This window comes from Acipenser ruthenus, chromosome 8, assembly GCF_902713425.1.
Source record: "Acipenser ruthenus chromosome 8, fAciRut3.2 maternal haplotype, whole genome shotgun sequence".
NCBI lineage: Eukaryota > Metazoa > Chordata > Actinopteri > Acipenseriformes > Acipenseridae > Acipenser > Acipenser ruthenus.
In genome coordinates, this window is record NC_081196.1 from 3,906,276 (window position 1) to 3,927,445 (window position 21,170).

The 21,170-nt window shown below is 38.7% G+C and overlaps 1 protein-coding gene across 2 annotated transcripts in view; it reads left to right on the forward strand.

The window, feature by feature from the left end:
* The first annotated feature begins 1,697 nt into the window (after positions 1–1,697).
* LOC117407124 (cell adhesion molecule DSCAM) overlaps positions 1,698–21,170 on the forward strand; it is a 175,477-nt gene continuing 156,004 nt past the window's right edge. For both annotated transcript variants that reach the window (XM_059028101.1, XM_059028102.1), the window contains exon 1: positions 1,698–2,626. In XM_059028101.1, coding sequence (XP_058884084.1) covers positions 2,584–2,626 — 43 coding nt within the window. In that variant the 5' untranslated portion in view covers positions 1,698–2,583. The remainder of the gene's footprint in view (positions 2,627–21,170) is intronic.

Here is a 21,170-nt window from a genome sequence, read left to right on the forward strand (position 1 = left end):
GGAAATTGGTTATTTTTAATTAAACTGAAGCGCAGTAGTGCCGTCAATGGGGCTGCATGTGTTCCGATGCCGGCAATGAAGAGACAATAATTAAGAAATGTGGATGCGCCATTATTCATTCAGTTCAGTTTCATTTGAATTGATTGTGCTGCAGTGGTAAGCCTACATTATAGCTATTATATTGATAGATAGATAGATAGATAGATAGATAGATAGATAGATAGATAGATAGATAGAAAAACAATGAAGCTAAAATAGCAGGTTTTGAGTTTAACACGTCAGTTTATTCTTCATTGGTTATTTCTAGTGATTGATTATCCTGTTGGTCCTGGTTTGCTGCTGAGACAGAGAGTGCTGCTGAGACAGAGAGATGCTGAGACAGAGAGTGCTGCTGAGACAGAGAATGCTGCTGAGACAGAGAGTGCTGCTGAGACAGAGAGCGCTGCTGAGACAGAGAGTGCTGCTGAGGCAGAGAGTTGCTGAGACAGAGAGTATTGCTGAGACAGAGAGTATTGCTGAGACAGAGAGTGCTGCTGAGACAGAGAGTATTGCTGAGACAGAGAGTATTGCTGAGACAGAGAGTGCTGCTGAGGCAGAGAGTGCTGCTGAGGCAGAGAGTGTTGCTGAGACAAAGTGCTGCTGAGACAGAGAGCACTGCTGAGACAGAGAGTTGCTGAGACAGAGAGTATTGCTGAGACAGAGAGTTGCTGAGACAGAGAGTATTGCTGAGACAGAGTGCTGCTGAGACAGAGAGTGTTGCTGAGACAGAGAGTTGCTGAGACAGAGAGTATTGCTGAGACAGAGAGTTGCTGAGACAGAGAGTATTGCTGAGACAGAGAGTGCTGCTGAGACAGAGAGTGCTGCTGAGACAAAGTGCTGCTGAGACAGAGAGTTGCTGAGACAGAGAGTTGCTGAGTCAGAGAGTGTCATTTGCCTGTCCAGTGTAGAGTCCCGGCTTAATAAACTGTGAGTTTGAGAACCTGCAAATGCAGTGTGAGCCTCATTCATTTCCACACAATGCTACTCAGTATATCTATAAATACTGTATTCTACAAAAATCTTTGAACATAAAAATAAGTAGAATAGTATTTTTTAAATCGTTCACTATTAGACATCCTTTTAAAATAATAATAATAATAATAATAATAATAATAATAATAATAATAATAATAATAATAATAATAATATAAAGGCTTAATAATATTACTTGAAGAAAGAAATCAAAAAGTGCAACAATCTCGGCCTCTGCATGTACAGTACTGTATGTCATTTATCAAGGTTTAGGCATGCATGCTACAAATATATCTTTACATGTTAAATATGAAATTAACAAGATCGCTACTGGTACCAGTTTGCCTGAAACACGTTAACGTGACCTTGTACATGGGAGGGCTAATCTGCGGTTCCATGCACGAATCAAGGTCATCGGTTCCTAACATTACAGTGACTCCACAACGATGCCATAACACGGGTTGATGTAAGTGTAAACCAGTGATATGTCCCACAAGAAAGTGAATATACCATAAAGCTTTTTATTAATTCTTACAATCTATTTAGAATATAACAATACTGAAACCACACAAATGTATGGATAGATATAACACTCCTTTATCCAAAAATAATCTCTCACTATATACATATTTATGTTTTAAAAATGTGTACAAGAAGGGATCTTTCATACTGCTGGCTGTACGCGGTGTGTTGTCCTTGCGCAGTCCTCCGGCGATGATGGCAATGCGAACGCGCGGCACCTTAGCTGTGAGCAGTTGAGGTGGTTGCAGAAGCCGAGGAGAGGGTTACTCTGTAATGCTCTGAGGCAGAGAGGGTTAGCGCAGGGATCAATGTGACTAAAACAGCAGTGGGAAAATGTGTTTGCTTGCTGCCTGCTGGACGGAGGGAAGTGAGGAAGAGGGTTTGCGTTCAGAGTCTGATTATTACTGCAGTTCGACTGGGCTGGGTTGTTATTGCTAGTCTATATAATCTTTTTTAATATCATCAATAACCTTCGTCTGTTATTTTCTTATGCTTATGCTTATTATTATTATTATTATTAATATAATTTATTGATCAGTGGAAATGGTTATTTTATTTTAATTTGTATTATTATTATTTGCAATCATCATCATTTGGAAATACATTTCACCTGTGTGTGCGTGTCCGTGTGGACCTGCCTCTTTGAAAACCAGCTTCCTGAGTCAGCAACACACCTGGGCTATACGGCAAGCAAGCCTCCTCCTCTCGTCTCTAAAGCATCTCTGTGAAGCGGGCAGGAGAAAAAGCACGAGAGAGGAAAAGGGGAGAGAGAGAGATCAGGAGCGGAGCGGAGTTAGATCACAGCTCTACAGAACAAGACAATCACAGACGCACATACACATTCTCCAAGCGCGCGCACAGTGAGAAGGGGAGACAGGCAGAAATACAGAGAGAGAGGAGAGCGCAACCAGCAAAAGCTGGACTAATCTCCCGTAGCTTGCAGCCCTGTACCCTTCCAACTGACAAATTGAAGAAGGAAAAAAAAGAACAAGGAGAAAGTGTGCAGAGGAAGAAAAGAAGCATAGCTGGGAGGATAGAAAGGCGCAGGGCATGTGGATATTGGCTATTATATTTTTGCAGAGCATCTTGAATGGTAAGTTTTTTTTAATTTATTTTTTATTAAATAACTTTTTTTTTAAATTGATGTTTGCTAGGGGGTTGCTTTGTAATTTTAATGCTGCTCTGTAAGCACACACAGCGAGCGAGCGAGCGAGCGAGGATGGAATTGCCCTGTAATCATTAAACTAGCTTACCTATTCACATCTCAAGGCGTAACTGCATATAATGTAGGGACATACATACTGTATGCCGGGTAAACAGATAGCGTATAGCCCTATCAACCTTTTTTTTTGCGGAGGGGATAATCGACAACCAAATTATTATTTAAAAAAAAAAAATGTTTAAATTAAATTAATTAAAAAAAAATGTTCCCTGTTATTTTATTTGACGTACAGTGAAAAAAAAAGTGCTACGTGTTAATAGAATTTAAAAGTACTGGAATATTTGGTTTCATATGATGTCACTGTAATGTTTATGCCAAGATATCTTAAAAAATGACGTGCAGCATTGGTTGCCGTTTGTTTTTTAGTGAGCAATTTGTTTTCCATGCGAACGTAATTATAAAGTTGAAACGAATATCTACTAGAATCTTGTAATGAAACACATTTTTTACAATTAGGCCCTACTGTTATAACACGTTTTTTAAATAAAATAACTTAAACTTTGTTTTATTTTATTTGTTTCTGGACCAACGGCCAAAACATAACAATTGTTGTAACCTGTAAATTAAAAATAAAATTAGTCTCTTTCTAAATTGGTTTTTTAATATATATATATTGCTACAAAACGGCTTTTCCCGCAGGCAGCTGTAACAGTTGACATGTGTAATCTGGGTGCAGTTTATCTGAGACCAATTGTGCAAAAATAAATATTATGTCTAATCTCGTTATGCGAACCTCAAAATAGATCAACTGCGCTGAAAACACACACACACACACACACACACACACACACATATATATATATATATATATAATATTACATACATTTTATTGGTAGATAACATATTCACAAGACACTCTTGTAGTAAGACAGTTTAGGTGGCCCCAACAGGTTTCCACTACTACAATGCAGAGTGAACTGTAATGTATATTAAGAGTGTTTCTATTATAGGAAAGTGCATTTCTAGAAGGGGGATTTGTACAAGGGTAGAGGGAGGAGGGAATGGTTTTGGCTGAGGGAGAGAGAGAGGGCGAGAGAGAGGCTGTTTGGGAGATGTTCCTGGAAGATAGAAATAAATGAGCTGAGAGCAGGGTGAGAAATGAGTGCTGGACATGCAGTACATTCACATCTGGTTAGCTGCACACGGGGAGATTGGAAGGGAAAAAAAACGCATTTGACAGACAACTACAGCCCAAAGTGAATGAAGAGAGGAGGGCAATGTCTCTGCTTCACAGTGCAGAGGGAGGAAGAGAGAGAGAGAAATAGGGGGGGGAGAGAGAGAGGAAGGAAAAGAGGGAGAGAGAGGGAGGAAGGGAGAGAGAGAGAGAGGCAGGGAAGGAGGGAGAGAGAGAGAGGGGAGAGAGAGAGAGAGAGAAAGAGAAGGGGGGGGGAGGGAGGGAGAGAGAGAGAGGGAGGAAGAGATAGAGAGAGAGGCCGGGAAGGAGGGAGAGAGAGATGCCTTTCTTAACACCTTGAGGGACATTCATCAATTCTCATTATGCATGGTGGGGGGGGGGGGGGGGGGGTATTTTGTTATTCACAGATTTGCATAGAAATGAAAAAAAAAATGCCCTTGTTTTATAAGCTAATTGGTTGTTTAACTAACCTTTAGACTTGATTTGTGCCTTTTTGGTACTAATATAAATGCTCATATGGTAACACCCCCCCCCCCCCCATCTTAAAGCACCTACTGTATCAATTGTGCACAGGCATGCACGTCATTATCTAGCGAGGTTACGGTTTCACTGAATTATAAGCCAATCTATGATTCAATGTCATCCACAAGCATCTATTGAGGGATGAATTTATAGACGAAACTAAGGTCTGTATTTGACCCAGCAATTTAATTTGTGTTATGTTAGAATGCTCTGCGTGTTAAACTTAAATACATTATATACTTCCAAAAATACAAATCCCTATAGGCATACACTTCATAAATAAAAAGAAGTGTACCGTACAGCTTTTATTATTAGATTATTAAGCTTTGAATGCAAGACTATAATCAGAAATTACCGGTGAACGTATTTGTTTTTGTGTGCAGTTTTTTATTTTTTATACACTCCTAGTTAGATATGGAACTGTTCTGTGCTGAATGACTCAATTCCAGAACAATCGTTCTCTTAGGATCTTGTGCAGCACATGCTCCATAGTACCGTTTCTATGGATACCCACGTAATGAGCAGGAACTGCACAACATGCAGGTAACCCGGAAGTGATTTGCGTATCAACCTGAAAATGCTTTCCGTATTTAAGTGATCTTAGAAATGCAAACTGTACTGCATGCTTCTTTACTGGAACAGTAACTAGAGCCAGCATACTGCAGTGGTGTGAAGATTTGAATTGAATTGAGCTGTTTGTAATGGAAAATAGACATCAGTAAGAACATACACCTACTGGACACTTAACACATTACAGCTAATGATTAAATAAATCCCCCCGGGTGACGGACAATGAGCAATGGAATGAAGGTAGTTCGGTTAGGTGGGTTTATTGCTACCATGGTCTTTTAGTTTGTGCAATGGTATGTACAGAACAGTTCATGGCTGCTGTACTTCAGATGCAAGGTTATCACATGCAAAACAGAATGACAAGGTAGTAAAATCCTGTCTAACCTGGTGCTTCCTGGCTGCACTCTGTCACTTGATTAGATCATTTTAATGGTGTTGCTCTAGAGAAATCTCTGCCTGCCCAAGAAAGAGCGGATAATCCCTTCAAACCTTGAGGCCGCTCGCAGTTTTAGCTCCATTGTTTGGTAGAGAGCCATGCCTTGATGTGGCTCCATCTATATGTACTGTTAGGTGCTTATTTTCCTGACTTTTAGACCAGCTATGTATAGCTCGTCCTCCTTGTATAGGATAAGTTGTGCAGTCCTGTCAAGAGGAGGCAGAGAAGCCTGACACTCCCTAGGACTCGTGGGGTACCTGGCAGAGCTTGATAGGTATGTCTGATATACACTGAATATTACCACCTGGAATCAGAGCCTAAGCCACCAGTAAGTGTCTGTCTAGTTGCCACACACGCAATTCCTTCAGTGAAGTACCCCTCAACTAGGTGTGCCGCCTCTGAGGCACAAAAAAACATCTGAATGGAAGGGCAGCTGTTAAAAGTTTAAACTTTAGAAATCCTCTATTCATCCAATAGGAGACATTGATAACATCACTACTATAGCATTGACAGCCAATATTGTGCGTCTACTGCAGTAATATTGGGTCTTGATTTATCTAGCTTGTGCTCAATGTACAGGACTGGCATTGCAGTGTTGCTGTAGTCATCTGCGGTGATGAGGAAGCCATTCAGGAAACTGCTGCTCGAATTCAGATGATCAAAATTAATTTGGGGTCTCCAAATGAAGCCAAATGACCCATTTTGTTTTCTACTTTTGGCCAGTGCAAAAGCAGCTTTTGTCAATGTATTATCTGTTTCCTATGTGGAGTACGTCATGGATTTATATCAAATTAAAAAGAGGGACAAGTTATCTGGAATGTAATGAAACTGTACTGTGAAACTGAACTCTTTCAAAATGTACAGTTAAACGAGGCCTGGTTTAGATGTGCCTGTGTGCTTTGTTAACATTGTTTTTCTTATGGTTGAGCAGAATTTTCTTTAATGTTCGCATCCTTTCTTAAAAAAATAAATAACTTAAAGATTACATTGGCCATCGCTTGTTTTAGTGGTTTAAAGGTAGGCCGTAATTTCTGTCATTTTATCGAAGATATTTTTTATATATATATATATCAGCTGGAAATACATTTCTTTCACCTTAGCCCAACAACATTTTTAAAATGATTGCCTTTTGACTGACACTCTTGTTTGGGTCACTTTTGGGACACGAGCAAAACTGGAGCCGTGTGAGATGCTGTACCTTCCCTTCCTACACAGCTGTCAGTTTGCATCATAGACTCAACTGTGCAGCTTCTGTCGTGGTTTGACTGGAATGATGTTCAGGGCGAGTTAGCGACAACAGAATCCAAAGATAGAAAACATATAGTAATAAACTATATCTAAATGTGCATGGAATTATATTAAGATCGTAGTATTTTTATAATAGCATAAAATAATTAATTGTTTGAAATAAATAAAAATAATAATAATAATAATAATAATAATAATAATAATAATAATAATACAGTTCTTGCCCTTTTACAACGCTATAGTGGGGAGCCATAGTTGCAAGACCATGCTATTTGTGTTCTGCCTTATAACAAGTATAAAAGGGCTACTGTAATGGCATTATGGAGTGCGTTATAACGGGTGAGCGCTGTAATAATTATCATTATTATTATTATTATTATTATTATTATTATTATTATTATTATTATTATTATTATTATTATTAATAATGATAATTATTATTATAATGACCACTTAAACAGCAACATGGGCTATTTGGGGTACTTGAAGACCAAGGTTGAAAAATCACTGCCCTATAATGGTAGATGGAGAAGTGAAGAGTGAATACATTGAACAGCAGATTCCATTGCATTTCTAACAGTATATTTTAAAAGCACAGCCATGCAGGGCTCTTTTTGCTTGATCTAAGCAGCAGTGGGTCTAAATACTGCCTCTGAGGTCATTCAGATTGGTTGACCAAGGTCATGAAAACCGTCTGCATTTACATTTAAATTCTGTTAGAATAGGGATAGCCACAATTCACATTGTTCACAGTTCATGAACTGTTTTAGCTAAATCACGTTGGGGTATCTGTGTGCAACAGATTGCGTAAATACTGCATGTAGCAGTAGTTATTTGATCAAATTAAGATTGTAACAATATTGTATCTGGTTATTGACTGAATATATATTTTCTCAGCTAAAGAGGAGTTATTAACATTGGAGCAATAAAAATAGGACTAGGTTATTTAATAACATTTTAGTTTGAGGGTCAGTTATACATTGTTATACGCAATCTATAAACATGTTGTTAACATTTATAGATTAGGATGGCACTACACATTGTATTATAAGAATGTTAATATATTTATATTTTGTAATTCTTATAGATAAAAAAAAATACAGGAAATAAATCATTGTGTTATTTTCTGTATTTGTTAAAAAAAAAGAGATTTGTAAATATTAAAAAGAACGCGCTGGAGTAGTTGCTCTTATCTTCTATATATTACTGGGTGTTCCAGTTCATTTTCACAGAGCAGCTTTATTTAATTTTTTTTTGTATTTTAAATAGTTTCACTGTGCCCAAATGGGGATGGACGCAAAGCTGGGAGACTGAGGAGTATTATTTGTTTTTTTTGGCTGCCAGCACACACACACTCTGCATCGCTGATTCCCACCAGACCAAGCCTATCAGCTGGCGTGTGGCTGACGAAGGGCCTGGCTTAGCGTCAGTCAGGCCTAAATTCTACGAGCTTGAGAAAATGTGTCTCTGTTGATAACAAGCCCACAGAATCGGGTTTAGCACTGTTTAACGTGGAGCTCTGACTACTTGGGAGAATAAGCTTGCTTTGTATTTGTTTATTTAATTTTTTTGGTTAATAAGAGTTGTGTAACATTTTCTCTTGATTTTGTGGGCTGACTTTAAATTTGCACTTTAGACATCTCCAGACAAGCTATTTGACAAAACAGCTTATCAAATAGCAAATATGACTTCGCTTCAGAAAATGACAACTATAGAGATGCTTGAGCGAATATATTAGGAATGTGCAAATGACTGTTTTACATGGACATGTAAAATAATAAGTATAGTATAGTTCTGTTAAGGGATAAGTGAGATATTAATGTATTTTAAAAGCATTCATTATTATTGTTGCTTCTATATAAGTAAGGCGACTGGACCTGGAAAAAATTCATCCATTACATGTCTTGTTAGTAATTATTTTAGTGTAAATTTCCTTACTCTTTCCCATATGTAATGGGCAGTGTTGTGTGATACGTTGCTGTGACGAATTCTTTCCCCTGTCGGTGAGATGAGGTTAAAAGCTTGGTTCATGCCCAGCCTCCGCCCTGTTACACAAAAGCCCCTTTCACCCTGGCATGCTCTACCCGGGTCGGAACCTACCCGGGTCAGGACCCGGTGTCATGCGGGTCGGCTACGCGATTTCACACTGCTTTTTGACCTGGGTGACAGATGCAAGTACACAATGTGCGTATCCAATGCCCTGGGAGCAGCTTGTTAAGGACGCTTCCATCCAAACTTCTCTGGATTGAACCGTTGGCCCAAATGTTGATTAGAGCAAATGATTCTTCAGCCATGCTGCAATCTGGCTCATGGTGTGGCTCAAGCAACAGAACGATGGCTAAACAGAACACACAGAAACGTTCCTTGCGGAAGTGAAACCTTCACGCAGGTGTGGCTGTTTGTTATTTCGTTGTCATGCATTTTGTGCCGCTTGCCGGGTAGCCCTGATGCTGACACCAGCCCTAGGTATCGGTAACCGTGGGAATATCAATAATGTGTAAATGTTCTTTTGACACAACTTATATTACAGTACCAGTTAAAATAGTTAGAGCTGTAATTTATAACTGCTTGGATAACCTAATATCTGTATTTCACCAGGGGAAGCTCTAATCATATTTAAACAAAATGGTAATAAAAAACAGACTTGAGATAAGGTAGTTCCTCTTTTCCATGTCTCTATAAACGTATTGATATCTGAAAATGAAAAGGGGAACAAAAACTGACTTATGGTTTGATATTTCCCCTTAAATGTGTGAGTAATTAATTTTACAGACCTACAAATATAACCCTGACATATTTTTGTCAGCTTCTGTAAATAGCTACGGTACAGTACATAAAACTGACAACCCTTTCCTCTAAACAATACTGTTTACTGTCAAAATGAAATGTCCTATAATTCTTCTACTCCTCTGTTATCCCCCATTAGGGGTTCCTCTCCCTGACCACAAGGATATATAGCCAGGGCACCCGTGAACATGTCACATTGAAGTCACAGTTATATATTTAAAGACCCACTAATCCAATTGTGATGCAATGTGCTCAGTTACTGAGAATCTGGGAATACAAAGAGATGACCGCCTGTCTTCACATGCTTATGTATGACACACTTTATTTGACTGATATACTGGTATAGTTGGGCTTCACTATAGTTTATTGTACCAATGGCTGAATTTATATAAAAACAAAAATAGAAAACTGTAGGTTGGTATTTATCAGACTTGCACTTAAATTCACCAAGGGGTATTGTCTGTGCTTACTTGAGAATAGTGTTGCCCATTTGTTTCCCACACAGTCTATTTGTGGCATTCAATCAGTGCAGCTTTTGTAAGAGACAGTAAGTGATTAATTTTGCTGTCAATACATTTGTCCCTTAATCAAAGCACTGAATAACGCAGTGGCACAGTACTGGGCTAAACAACAAGATCACATATTAACAAAATGGATCCTTTCTTGCTGCATCCATGCAAAGCCAGATACACATCACTCTGTCCTGCTACATTCAGTGTTCCAAACTGCTATTTTATTATGTCTATGAAACATTGAGAACCACAAAGGTTTATTTATTCAATATGCAAATAAAAGCCAGAAAGAATTTGAATAATGGGAAAGAGTGACCGCGAGATGAACAAGGCTGACTTGAATTCCCCTTAAAAGTTTATTTTTAAATGAAGTGTAAGATTTAAGATCTACGCTTTAGTCCGAGAGAGAGAGAGAGAGAGAGAGAGAGAGAGAGAGAGATCCATAACAAATGACTGGTGTCCAATAATTTGGAGAGCAGTACTAGGAAACTGGGCTGCATTACTGATGAGCTCATTTAGAATTCGATGGGAAGTTCTAGAAGGGGGCAGCAGTGTGGAGTAGTGGTTAGGGCTCTGGACTCTTGACCGGACAATTGTATGTAAAAAATAATGTGTAAAAAAATAATGTAATTGTATGTAAAAATAATGTGATATCTTGTAACAATTGTAAGTCGCCCTGGATAAGGGCGTCTGCTAAGAAATAAAAAATAATAATAATAATAATAATAATAATAAGAAGGGCACGGGGAACTGGCTGGATCAGAATTCTATTGCTTGGAGGAAAATGCAGCATATTAGTAGAGGTTATTGGGAATGAAACGTGAGTGCAAGTGTGTATGTGTGGCATTGGGAAAGGGGGAGGGGAGGCGGATTACTAACGCACTCGCAGGCAGGCATTGCTTTCATCAGAAGCATTTAGTCATCTTGAAAACACCATAGCCTGTTCTAATCGTTGCAATGGGTTAACTTGGGATATGCCACACCCTTTAGGGTATAATGCAATAAGAATGCCTTTGCACAACCATGGCAAAGTGTTGTAAAGTATAGTAAAAGCATGCATAGGAAAGCCCAGATAGTTATGGTAAAGCATACTAAAAATAACAATGGTAAACCATGATAATCTACAGTAAATGTCTAGTATAGCTGTCGGTTTACCTTGGTAACCCTTAATAGGGACATGCCCCTAGGTGGTTTCATTATGTAACCAGTTCCCTGGTTTGATAGCCTAATTAGCCCATGGTAATTCATATTTGTGTTTTCTTCTCACCAGCGACCCCTGCCAAGTTGTTCTCTTCCTATGGTTTATAGCCAGGGGCCAGACTGTTTGATATTCCAGAGCATAAAAGCGAGGCTTTGTCTTGATGGAGAATTGCAGTAGCTGCACCTGAGCATCCTTATCCTGCTCGCTGCTTTCTCTTGAACTCAACTGTATGTGCTTTGCATGTGTGTGGATCTGTAGTGGATGCGTCACAAATACTAATGGCACTCCTTACAATACTAGGTAAGTAGTATTGGTAGTGATTCAATTATAATACAGTATGCTACATTTTAAGCCTACATGTATTGAATCTGGTAATAACAGTAGTAACGCTAATGACCATGATTATGTTTATGAGCACGAAGCTTCAGATGTCATTTTCATGTGTTTTTCCCTTTACTGTTTTATGATGTTTGCAATCATTATGAACGGTTCTCGGGTCTGTTGCTCCAACATTGAATCTTCCAGATCTCCCTTACTGGGCTTGGAGCTTGCTTTGAGCTTCTCTGAAGAGAACCTGCACTGAACAGCCATTTTCATTGTAGTCAGTCATATGACACTATGACCATTCTAACCCAGCCCCACCTATTTGACATATATACAAACCAAACCAAAAAACTGAGGTATGTCTCCATGAAAGAGTGTCCAGTTGTAAAATAAAACTATATTTTGTTAGAGCACACATGTGTTTTATATTACAGAACATCTGAAGGGGTCCCATGTTAAAGGATGCTCAGTTTGCATGCTTTACTTTCAGTTGGTAGTCTTGCATTTCTAGTGTCATAATAAGTACAATAGTCTCCACACCTTCCTGTCTTTAACCTATCAGCTGTATTCCCCAATGTCTGATGCTTTGCAGAGTGTGACATGCTTTAACCCTGAATCCTGAGCTCTGGTGAAATGACCTAGGAAGTGAAACAAAACAGACTACCTGAAAGTAAGCCATACAAATATTGAACTCTCCTTAACAGTGATATATATATATATATATATATATATATATATATATATATATATATATATATATATATATATATATATAATATGCAATATGCAAATGCATGTTTGCTATATAGCATGTGCTTCTTTCAAAACTGGACATATAGTATTAGATCTACATAGATGCTATCCAATTCTTTGAGATGAAACGGCAAAAATCAGGCAAGTTGTTATTTTCCCCAGTACCTGACACTGAAAGGGATAAATGCCCTATTAAGTTTAATTTAACTTCACATGATTTTTTTTTTTTTACCCACCATTTGATGCATTGATGTAGAATTACTAGAAACTCCAGATTAATACTGAAAGTCGACCAGAGTCCCGTAAAATATGTAACTTTTTATTTTTATTTTTGTAAATGTCTCATTAAAGTGTTGGTTGCCTGAGGTGCAGTATGTGTTGGTTCCCATCTGTAGCAGCCCTTCCCCTGAAGTGATTATGCTAATTGGTGTTTGATCAGATGATTAAATTATAATTCGATTAATCCTGAGTACTAAACGCTCTGAATACATTTACGTCTGATTGGCTGCCTTGCTTTAAAGCTGCAGAGTCCTCCGTCACAACCCTCTTGTACAGGAAATGGGATGACTGGTGATTGAAAGAGAAACATATGCAGTGGTAAAAAAAAATCCTGCAGAACCTACAGTGGGATCATTTTCACTCCATTGGGAAACTAAATAGGATAACGCTTCCATAGCGTGTCATAAAGAAGCATTTCATTAATATGCATTGAACCAATTTGAAAATGTTCTTGTGAATGGAAGTCATGTGGATTAAATGCACATTATTTATATTGGTTTATATAATGCTACACACCAGACTTTATATGTCTTTATTTTGTTTTACTGGAGCAGGAAACTACCAATTCTCAAAAGGCATACTCAACATGCATATGAAATATGAGCTCCAATGACAGTCTAATGACAGATACACACATGCATGGCATGTCTATTGACTGTTTATTAACACGGAACTAAACTTCAGCAAATGGTTCATTGCATATTTACATACAGTGCCTTGCGAAAGTATTCGGCCCCCTTGAACTTTGCGACCTTTTGCCACATTTCAGGCTTCAAACATAAAGATATGAAACTGTAATTTTTTGTGAAGAATCAACAACAAGTGGGACACAATCATGAAGTGGAACGAAATTTATTGGATATTTCAAACTTTTTTAACAAATAAAAAACTGAAAAATTGGGCGTGCAAAATTATTCAGCCCCCTTAAGTTAATACTTTGTAGCGCCACCTTTTGCTGCGATTACAGCTGTAAGTCGCTTGGGGTATGTCTCTATCAGTTTTGCACATCGAGAGACTGACATTTTTGCCCATTCCTCCTTGCAAAACAGCTCGAGCTCAGTGAGGTTGGATGGAGAGCATTTGTGAACAGCAGTTTTCAGTTCTTTCCACAGATTCTCGATTGGATTCAGGTCTGGACTTTGACTTGGCCATTCTAACACCTGGATATGTTTATTTGTGAACCATTCCATTGTAGATTTTGCTTTATGTTTTGGATCATTGTCTTGTTGGAAGACAAATCTCCGTCCCAGTCTCAGGTCTTTTGCAGACTCCATCAGGTTTTCTTCCAGAATGGTCCTGTATTTGGCTCCATCCATCTTCCCATCAATTTTAACCATCTTCCCTGTCCCTGCTGAAGAAAAGCAGGCCCAAACCATGATGCTGCCACCACCATGTTTGACAGTGGGGATGGTGTGTTCAGGGTGATGAGCTGTGTTGCTTTTACGCCAAACATAACGTTTTGCATTGTTGCCAAAAAGTTCGATTTTGGTTTCATCTGACCAGAGCACCTTCTTCCACATGTTTGGTGTGTCTCCCAGGTGGCTTGTGGCAAACTGTAAACGACACTTTTTATGGATATCTTTAAGAAATGGCTTTCTTCTTGCCACTCTTCCATAAAGGCCAGATTTGTGCAGTATACGACTGATTGTTGTCCTATGGACAGAGTCTCCCACCTCAGCTGTAGATCTCTGCAGTTCATCCAGAGTGATCATGGGCCTCTTGGCTGCATCTCTGATCAGTCTTCTCCTTGTATGAGCTGAAAGTTTAGAGGGACGGCCAGGTCTTGGTAGATTTGCAGTGGTCTGATACTCCTTCCATTTCAATATTATCGCTTACACAGTGCTCCTTGGGATGTTTAAAGCTTGGGAAATCTTTTTGTATCCAAATCCGGCTTTAAACTTCTCCACAACAGTATCTCAGACCTGCCTGGTGTGTTCCTTGTTCTTCATGATGCTCTCTGCGCTTTAAACGGACCTCTGAGACTATCACAGTGCAGGTGCATTTATACAGAGACTTGATTACACACAGGTGGATTCTATTTATCATCATTAGTCATTTAGGTCAACATCGGATCATTCAGAGATCCTCACTGAACTTCTGGAGAGAGTTTGCTGCACTGAAAGTAAAGGGGCTGAATAATTTTGCACGCCCAATTTTTCAGTTTTTTATTTGTTAAAAAAGTTTGAAATATCCAATAAATTTCGTTCCACTTCATGATTGTGTCCCACTTGTTGTTGATTCTTCACAAAAAATTACAGTTTCATATCTTTATGTTTGAAGCCTGAAATGTGGCAAAAGGTTGCAAAGTTCAAGGGGGCCAAATACTTTCGCAAGGCACTGTACTTATCTACAAAACTCAAAGCGTTACCCAAAACAGTTCCAGATTGGTATATTAAACATGATGAACTAGAGCTCCGCACAGAACACACTCTACATGCCTGTATAGATTTACACTCAGCACGGCACTGATTGAAGACAATACAAGCATCAGAGACACCAGCCGAAAGCTTATTAAAGCAAACCTACAAGCTGTTTGCACGAGGATTTTGCGAATCAAAAGGCACGCACTTCTTACTCTGAAGTCAAGAGTTTTTTTTGGCTAAATCTTTTTTTTCCCTGCATTTGCACTAAATCTATATTTCTGTTTCCAGCTATTATAAGTACATGACTCATAAGGTTGTGTTATCAACTGAGAAAATACATGTTGACCTAAATGATGAGCAAGCCTACACTACTTTCACTGAGGACAATACAAACTTGCATACAGTCATGACTCAATTGTAGGAGGGCCTCACATTTCACAAGGGGATCGACTTTCTTATTCCCAATGCAGGGCAATGGTTTTACTGGGAAGGATTTAGTGATTGTGGGGGGAAAAAAACAAAACAATGGATCATGAACTTCACGACACTGAAATGACTGAATACAACAGATGCAATTGCTGTATGGTAATGTATTAGGTAATGTAAACTTTACGCGGCAACTGTATATTTATGTATTTTACATTTCAGCAAATCCATTTTTAGAATATGAGAAATCATATTGTACTGCAGGTTTGAATGTAGGTGGTTCTAGTTGCAGGAATCTCACAGATATCCAATGCAGGCTGCTTTGTGCTGTTGAGTTGTATGCATATGCAGCTCGTTGGTTTGGTCCCCTTGCATATACACTGGAATGAAGAAAAGCCTTCTTTGTTTACACTATATAGAGTTTTTTTGTTGGCTGTATTCGAGAACCCCAAAGCATTCCAAAGCCTCCAATGCAATGCATCAGGAGGAATATCCGATGCTCATTTGAAATGCATTTCCAATATCGTAAAACAAAGTGCAAGGTTTGGTAAATAAGCCAAACACAGCTGTTGCTCACGCAGGGGTTCATTTTCCTTAGAGCCAATAAAAACGCTCAGTCAATTAAAGTGGCTCAGGGCACTGCAGGCATACAGTCTTGGTTAGTGAGAAGCTTACATTTTGTTTAAAATCATATTACTGAGTAATATCTCGTCATTATTACTTTTAGACATGTCATATCTCTGAAACGATTTTTAATAATGTCTTACAAGCGCATCGTTTTAAACCCTCACTTCCTGCTGTTATATTACACAGGATGGTGTATTCAAAGCAGACCTGTACTGAACTAAACAGTTTACAGTGTGTGTCATTTTATTTTGCATTATTATTTTTTAAAACCCTATTTGTCCTGCTAACGAGCTGTAAAAGATTCAAACCTAAACGCGCTGACCAGCCAGTTTAAGGAAACTGAAATGATCCATATTAGGATTCATACCCTGTCGGATTCCAATTATTTTTTAGCAGCTTCCAGCGTTTGGTTTGTAATTATGTTGATTCAAACCGTGACGAAACATAGTACTCCACTCTCTCTCTCATTTCTAAAAAATTGTATATTTTCTAAGCAACATTCCCCAAGTGTTTTTTTTCCCCCCGTGCTTCACGTTATATCGTGCAAAGGATATATATTTTTAGCATGTACAATTTTACAGATGAACTGCCTTATCAGTTTCTTGCTGTAAAATAGAAAATGCATTTGATTTCAGAGATCTGTTTTTAAATGTGTTGCTAAAAGAGGAAGGTAACACGGTGGATTGCTCATGTTAACCTCTTCCCTTGTCTTTAGTTATTTCTCAATTATAGCTGGTGGCAGTGGCAGGAATTCAAATAACTGATATGCATGGAATGGGATTGATGTGGTTTTGTGATCATTATTAACACAACTACCACGACAACGACTGCAAACACAAACAATATAAAACAATAGCATAAAAATATAAAAATGCAGTTCTTTCTCTTTATCACATTTCACATTTTTGGGGCTTTTAAAAGGTTTGCATCGTCATAACCCAGGGGACAGAGAAAGTAGTGTACGAATAGACAGTTGCCAAAATCTCAAGATCTACCTTTTTTTAAAAAAAATTTCATAGTACACTTTGGGTAAATGCATAGTTTATAATTAACCATGATTTCGCTGCGTTTTACTACAATTTGCTGTGCTTTTGCTATGGTAAACATTTATAATGTCTAGTGCTTTTAATACAACTTATTGTAAATTTCTCAGTGTAGTTTGCCTGAGATCTGGGAGGATAGTTTGCCATGCAAGTACAGAACCCGTTAATGAGGTAATAGAAAGTGAGAATCTAGGTTTAGTCCTGTATTTGCTGATACTGATATATAGCAGTGTGTGTGTGTGTGTGTATATATATATATATATATATATATATATATATATATATATATATATATTTAATCTTATAACAACAAGAACATGAGGATGTGCATCTGACATGGCCATTATATGTAGGCCTATAATCAAAGTAACTTAGGAAATTCATCTGAAAATTATGCTGAAGCAGATCCTGACAAAAGAGAAAACACAAGATTAAGGTTAATGCGACTAGTATGAAAACAAGTAACAGTAAATACTAAATTACACAGATTTCAAAGATTACAGTTAAGGGTACGTAGGTGTATGGTGTTTTCTTTAATTGGCTTGTTTTTAATCACATACGCTTTTACAGCAGGTAATACAGGCAGATGTAAGTTACAGCAAACACTCAAAGCACACACACAGACACATACACACACACACACACATTTAAACATGGACCCGTATCTGCACTCTGGGAGAATGATGGAATACAACAGAATTGTAAGCATCACTTGCTGGGTCAGCCTGGCCTATGCGATGTTCTGCACACATCGCTTTTGCCAGTACTTCTACATTCAGGTCTTCTGCAGAGTTTTGATTTTTGTGGGAGCGAGCAATATGCTGCGATTGCTGGCAGGGGAGAGTGTAGCGTGCACGGGGGTAGGCAGCAGCAGCGCTGGTAGGTGACGTAAGCACACACGAAGACATAAGCCCGATTATACTCTCCTTGCAAAGGAGCCGGCTACAGTGGAATCGCCGCTATGCTTTAGTGCAGGAGGTCCCGGGTTCGCGCCCGCCATCCACCTGTGTGTGGATTGCCTCGCCCTGTGTGGTGCGCCTGCCTGCATTAACCCGAGATTGCTACAATATATGAATGTGTGTACCGGTATAATAACGTGTTTATTTTTACAATATTGAGTCGCATCTTCATTCTTGCATTTGTACCAATCAAAGAGACCGGATCTCCTTTCCCTGGTCGTGGTAAATATTGATGAAAGCAAATTGCAAAACACTACTTTTTGAAAAGTGCTCTGCAGCGTCGGTGCAAGGTTTAGCCGCAGGCAGCACGCACAGAAATGCTTCCTCAGACGGGGTTCTCAAACCACCCAGAGGCGCCCTGGGGAGTGACCACGGATTTCTGACAAGGGTTATCATTGCAGTCCCATCCAGGGCAGCAGCAGCTAAGCTCTCCGCGGTGAGTGACAGCGGTGGCAATGGACCGTGGTCATGTGACTCGCCATGCTGAATATAATATCAAAAATATTCTATTACAACCTTCACATGCAATACGTCTTTGGTAGTATTTTTACTCCTGTGAATTGTTTTTTTCATTCGGTTTAATTTCTTGAGATGTATTTGTGTAAAGTCAAGACAGTCTCTGAAGAGCTATGCATTATCACAAACTCTGTGTTAGGCGGTATTGATCACACAGTTTACTTCATTTAAACGCCTCGGTAATTCTGAAAGCATTCCTTACGGGTGGTTGTTGTGTGCGGACATTTGACAGGTTTTCTTGTGTTTGATTGACTAAGTGCTCATTTGGACTGAAGGACAGCAATTGTATTCAATAAAGCCGTGCAACTGGAATCGAAAGTCTTGGCAAAGAATGTGGCACCACTCTTGTAAACGGGTGACAGTATTGGGTTATTAATTAAGTAAAAATATATTTAAAAATAATATTTGTCAAAACCCAGACACAGACTCCTTTCCACTTAACTCTCTGGTTCAGCACTGGCACTGTCAAACAAGTAGATTCTGTATATACCAAGGTCAGAGCATCAAAAAAAAAATTGAAATTTCCAAAAAAAAAAAAAAATGTTAGATTTTTTAATTACTTAATTGAACAGCCCATTGAATGCATGCCTTTTATGATTGCGAAAGGTTAAAATTGAGAATTGATAGCTCTTCAATTCAATATAAACGGTTGCATTCCGATGAGCGCTGGACACCGGAATGCAGGAGGCTTGTCTGGAAAAGAATCAGTGTCAGGAGGTTGAAATGATTCCAGCTTAACAGTTTGCAGGCTCACCTGTGCCTTGAAATCCTGATTGTCCAATCAGCCGTAATCCAATAGATATCTATATACATCTTTTGAAAAATTCAGTACTTTTTGGTCATGATGTTGATGGGGGCTTCAGAGCACTGTTCTTTGATTTGCAGGTCAGGATCTCTTTTTAAAGTGCTTTAGCACAATATGGTTAATGCACACTGTAGAGCTGTGTGCAGAACCAAAGGACACGTTTATCAAGGTTTTTTTTTTTTTTGTGAAATGAAAATAAAAATGAAAAAAGTAGAATAACCCTCCCCATAACTATAATTAAGCTTTGTGGGTTTTTTTTGTAAAATTAAGGACCATTGTGGTGTACTGTGTACACAATATTACTTGAGTGTATTTTGGGAATTGTTCCCTGTTGTCGTGACTTTAAAACATTAAAAAATGCTTGGTCTTTGAATGGTTAAAAGGGCATTTAGATGCAAAATGTGTTTCAGAACAGCCATCTTTACCTTGCTTTCCTCGCCTAATCTCGTATACGTGGCCTGTCTGTGGAGTCTTGAATTATTAAATGAATGCCTGCGTGAAAGGCTTCACGTTGAGGGCCTGCTGTATTTACATGGTAATGGAGTACAGCCCTCAGTTCTGAGTGTCTTAGTTTCACATGGATATTAATGAGATTCTTCACTTGCGAAATCTTCCTTGGACACCTGGGGCCATATTCTTCAAAGTCTCCTGAAGAAAAAACGTAATAAAGTTCTTAAGAAGAAATTTAGGGCCATATTTTCAAAGCAACTGAGAAACAAACTAGGTGAGCGTGCTTGGGAGACATGGTGTTCTATATCCCAGCTGATTGGTTCTGACTTTGTCATATTAACAGGTGCTTTTCTCCATCCAAAACACAGGAGTTCATTAGAGACTGGAGTAAACAAGTGGAAAATATAAATCTTAAGATCATGAGAAACTATGGTGAGAGAACTGGTGGGGAACCAAAGCAACCACTCTGTGTTGTTGATTGTGGTGAACTCTTGTCATATAATTGGATGATGCCGTCACATTTTCAGTGATTAAACCTGCTGTAATGGGGCAGGTCTTGGTTTTACAACAGCCTTTTAAGATTGCACATAGTCAGTGGTACACCTGGTGGTCCCTGCTGGAAACACTGGTACTTGAGATGAAAAGGTTGAAAACCACGGTTCTAAAATGTCTTCTTAAGAACATTTAAAGAATACGACTCCTGGATAGCAACAGTACAGATCCCTGTTGTAAATCATATACCAAGAGATAGGATAGTGACTCTGATATACATTCAGACACAAATTACTGCAGCCTGATGCTAAGCAGTGTGTAACGTTCAGCAATTCAAACTTTGGTTGCCTGATATGAATCTGCCCATCTGTTGAACTGAGTAGATACAAGATCCCACTAGGACTGAAATGTTGCCTCTGGGCCAGGCTTTCGGGTTATTCATTTCAGTGACACTTTAGAGTAAGTGGCTCTTCAAGCTGTTTAAGGAAGCAGCTTTAACATGTTATGAGCTCATGCGTGCCTGCTGATTTCCACGGCAGTTCACATGAAATCGTATCTCAAGTCCCTAATTCACATGAAGAGGCACTTGCTGTGAAGTTCCACCGTCATTTCTAACACAAACAAATGAATGAATAATCACTTTATGAGGCATTAAAAAGGAACGCGTTACGGAAGAAACCCTTCGTGTTTCTTTGCGACTCTGAGTAGATGAGTTGAAAGTGACGAGTACTAGATGACAGGTCTGTTGTTTAGAGTGGAGTTAATTTTCCTTTGCTACTAGAGCAGTTTGCAGATTGGAGTATAGTTCTCTTTCCTAGACTTGAATATACAGCTCTGCAATGTTAAATGACATCACTTCCCTTTTATGTCTGGTAAAAAGATTGTAAGTACATAACTAACTAACTAACTAACTTAACTAAACAGTGATATTTAAAAGGGAGTCCGTCTTCATATGCTTCTTCACAGA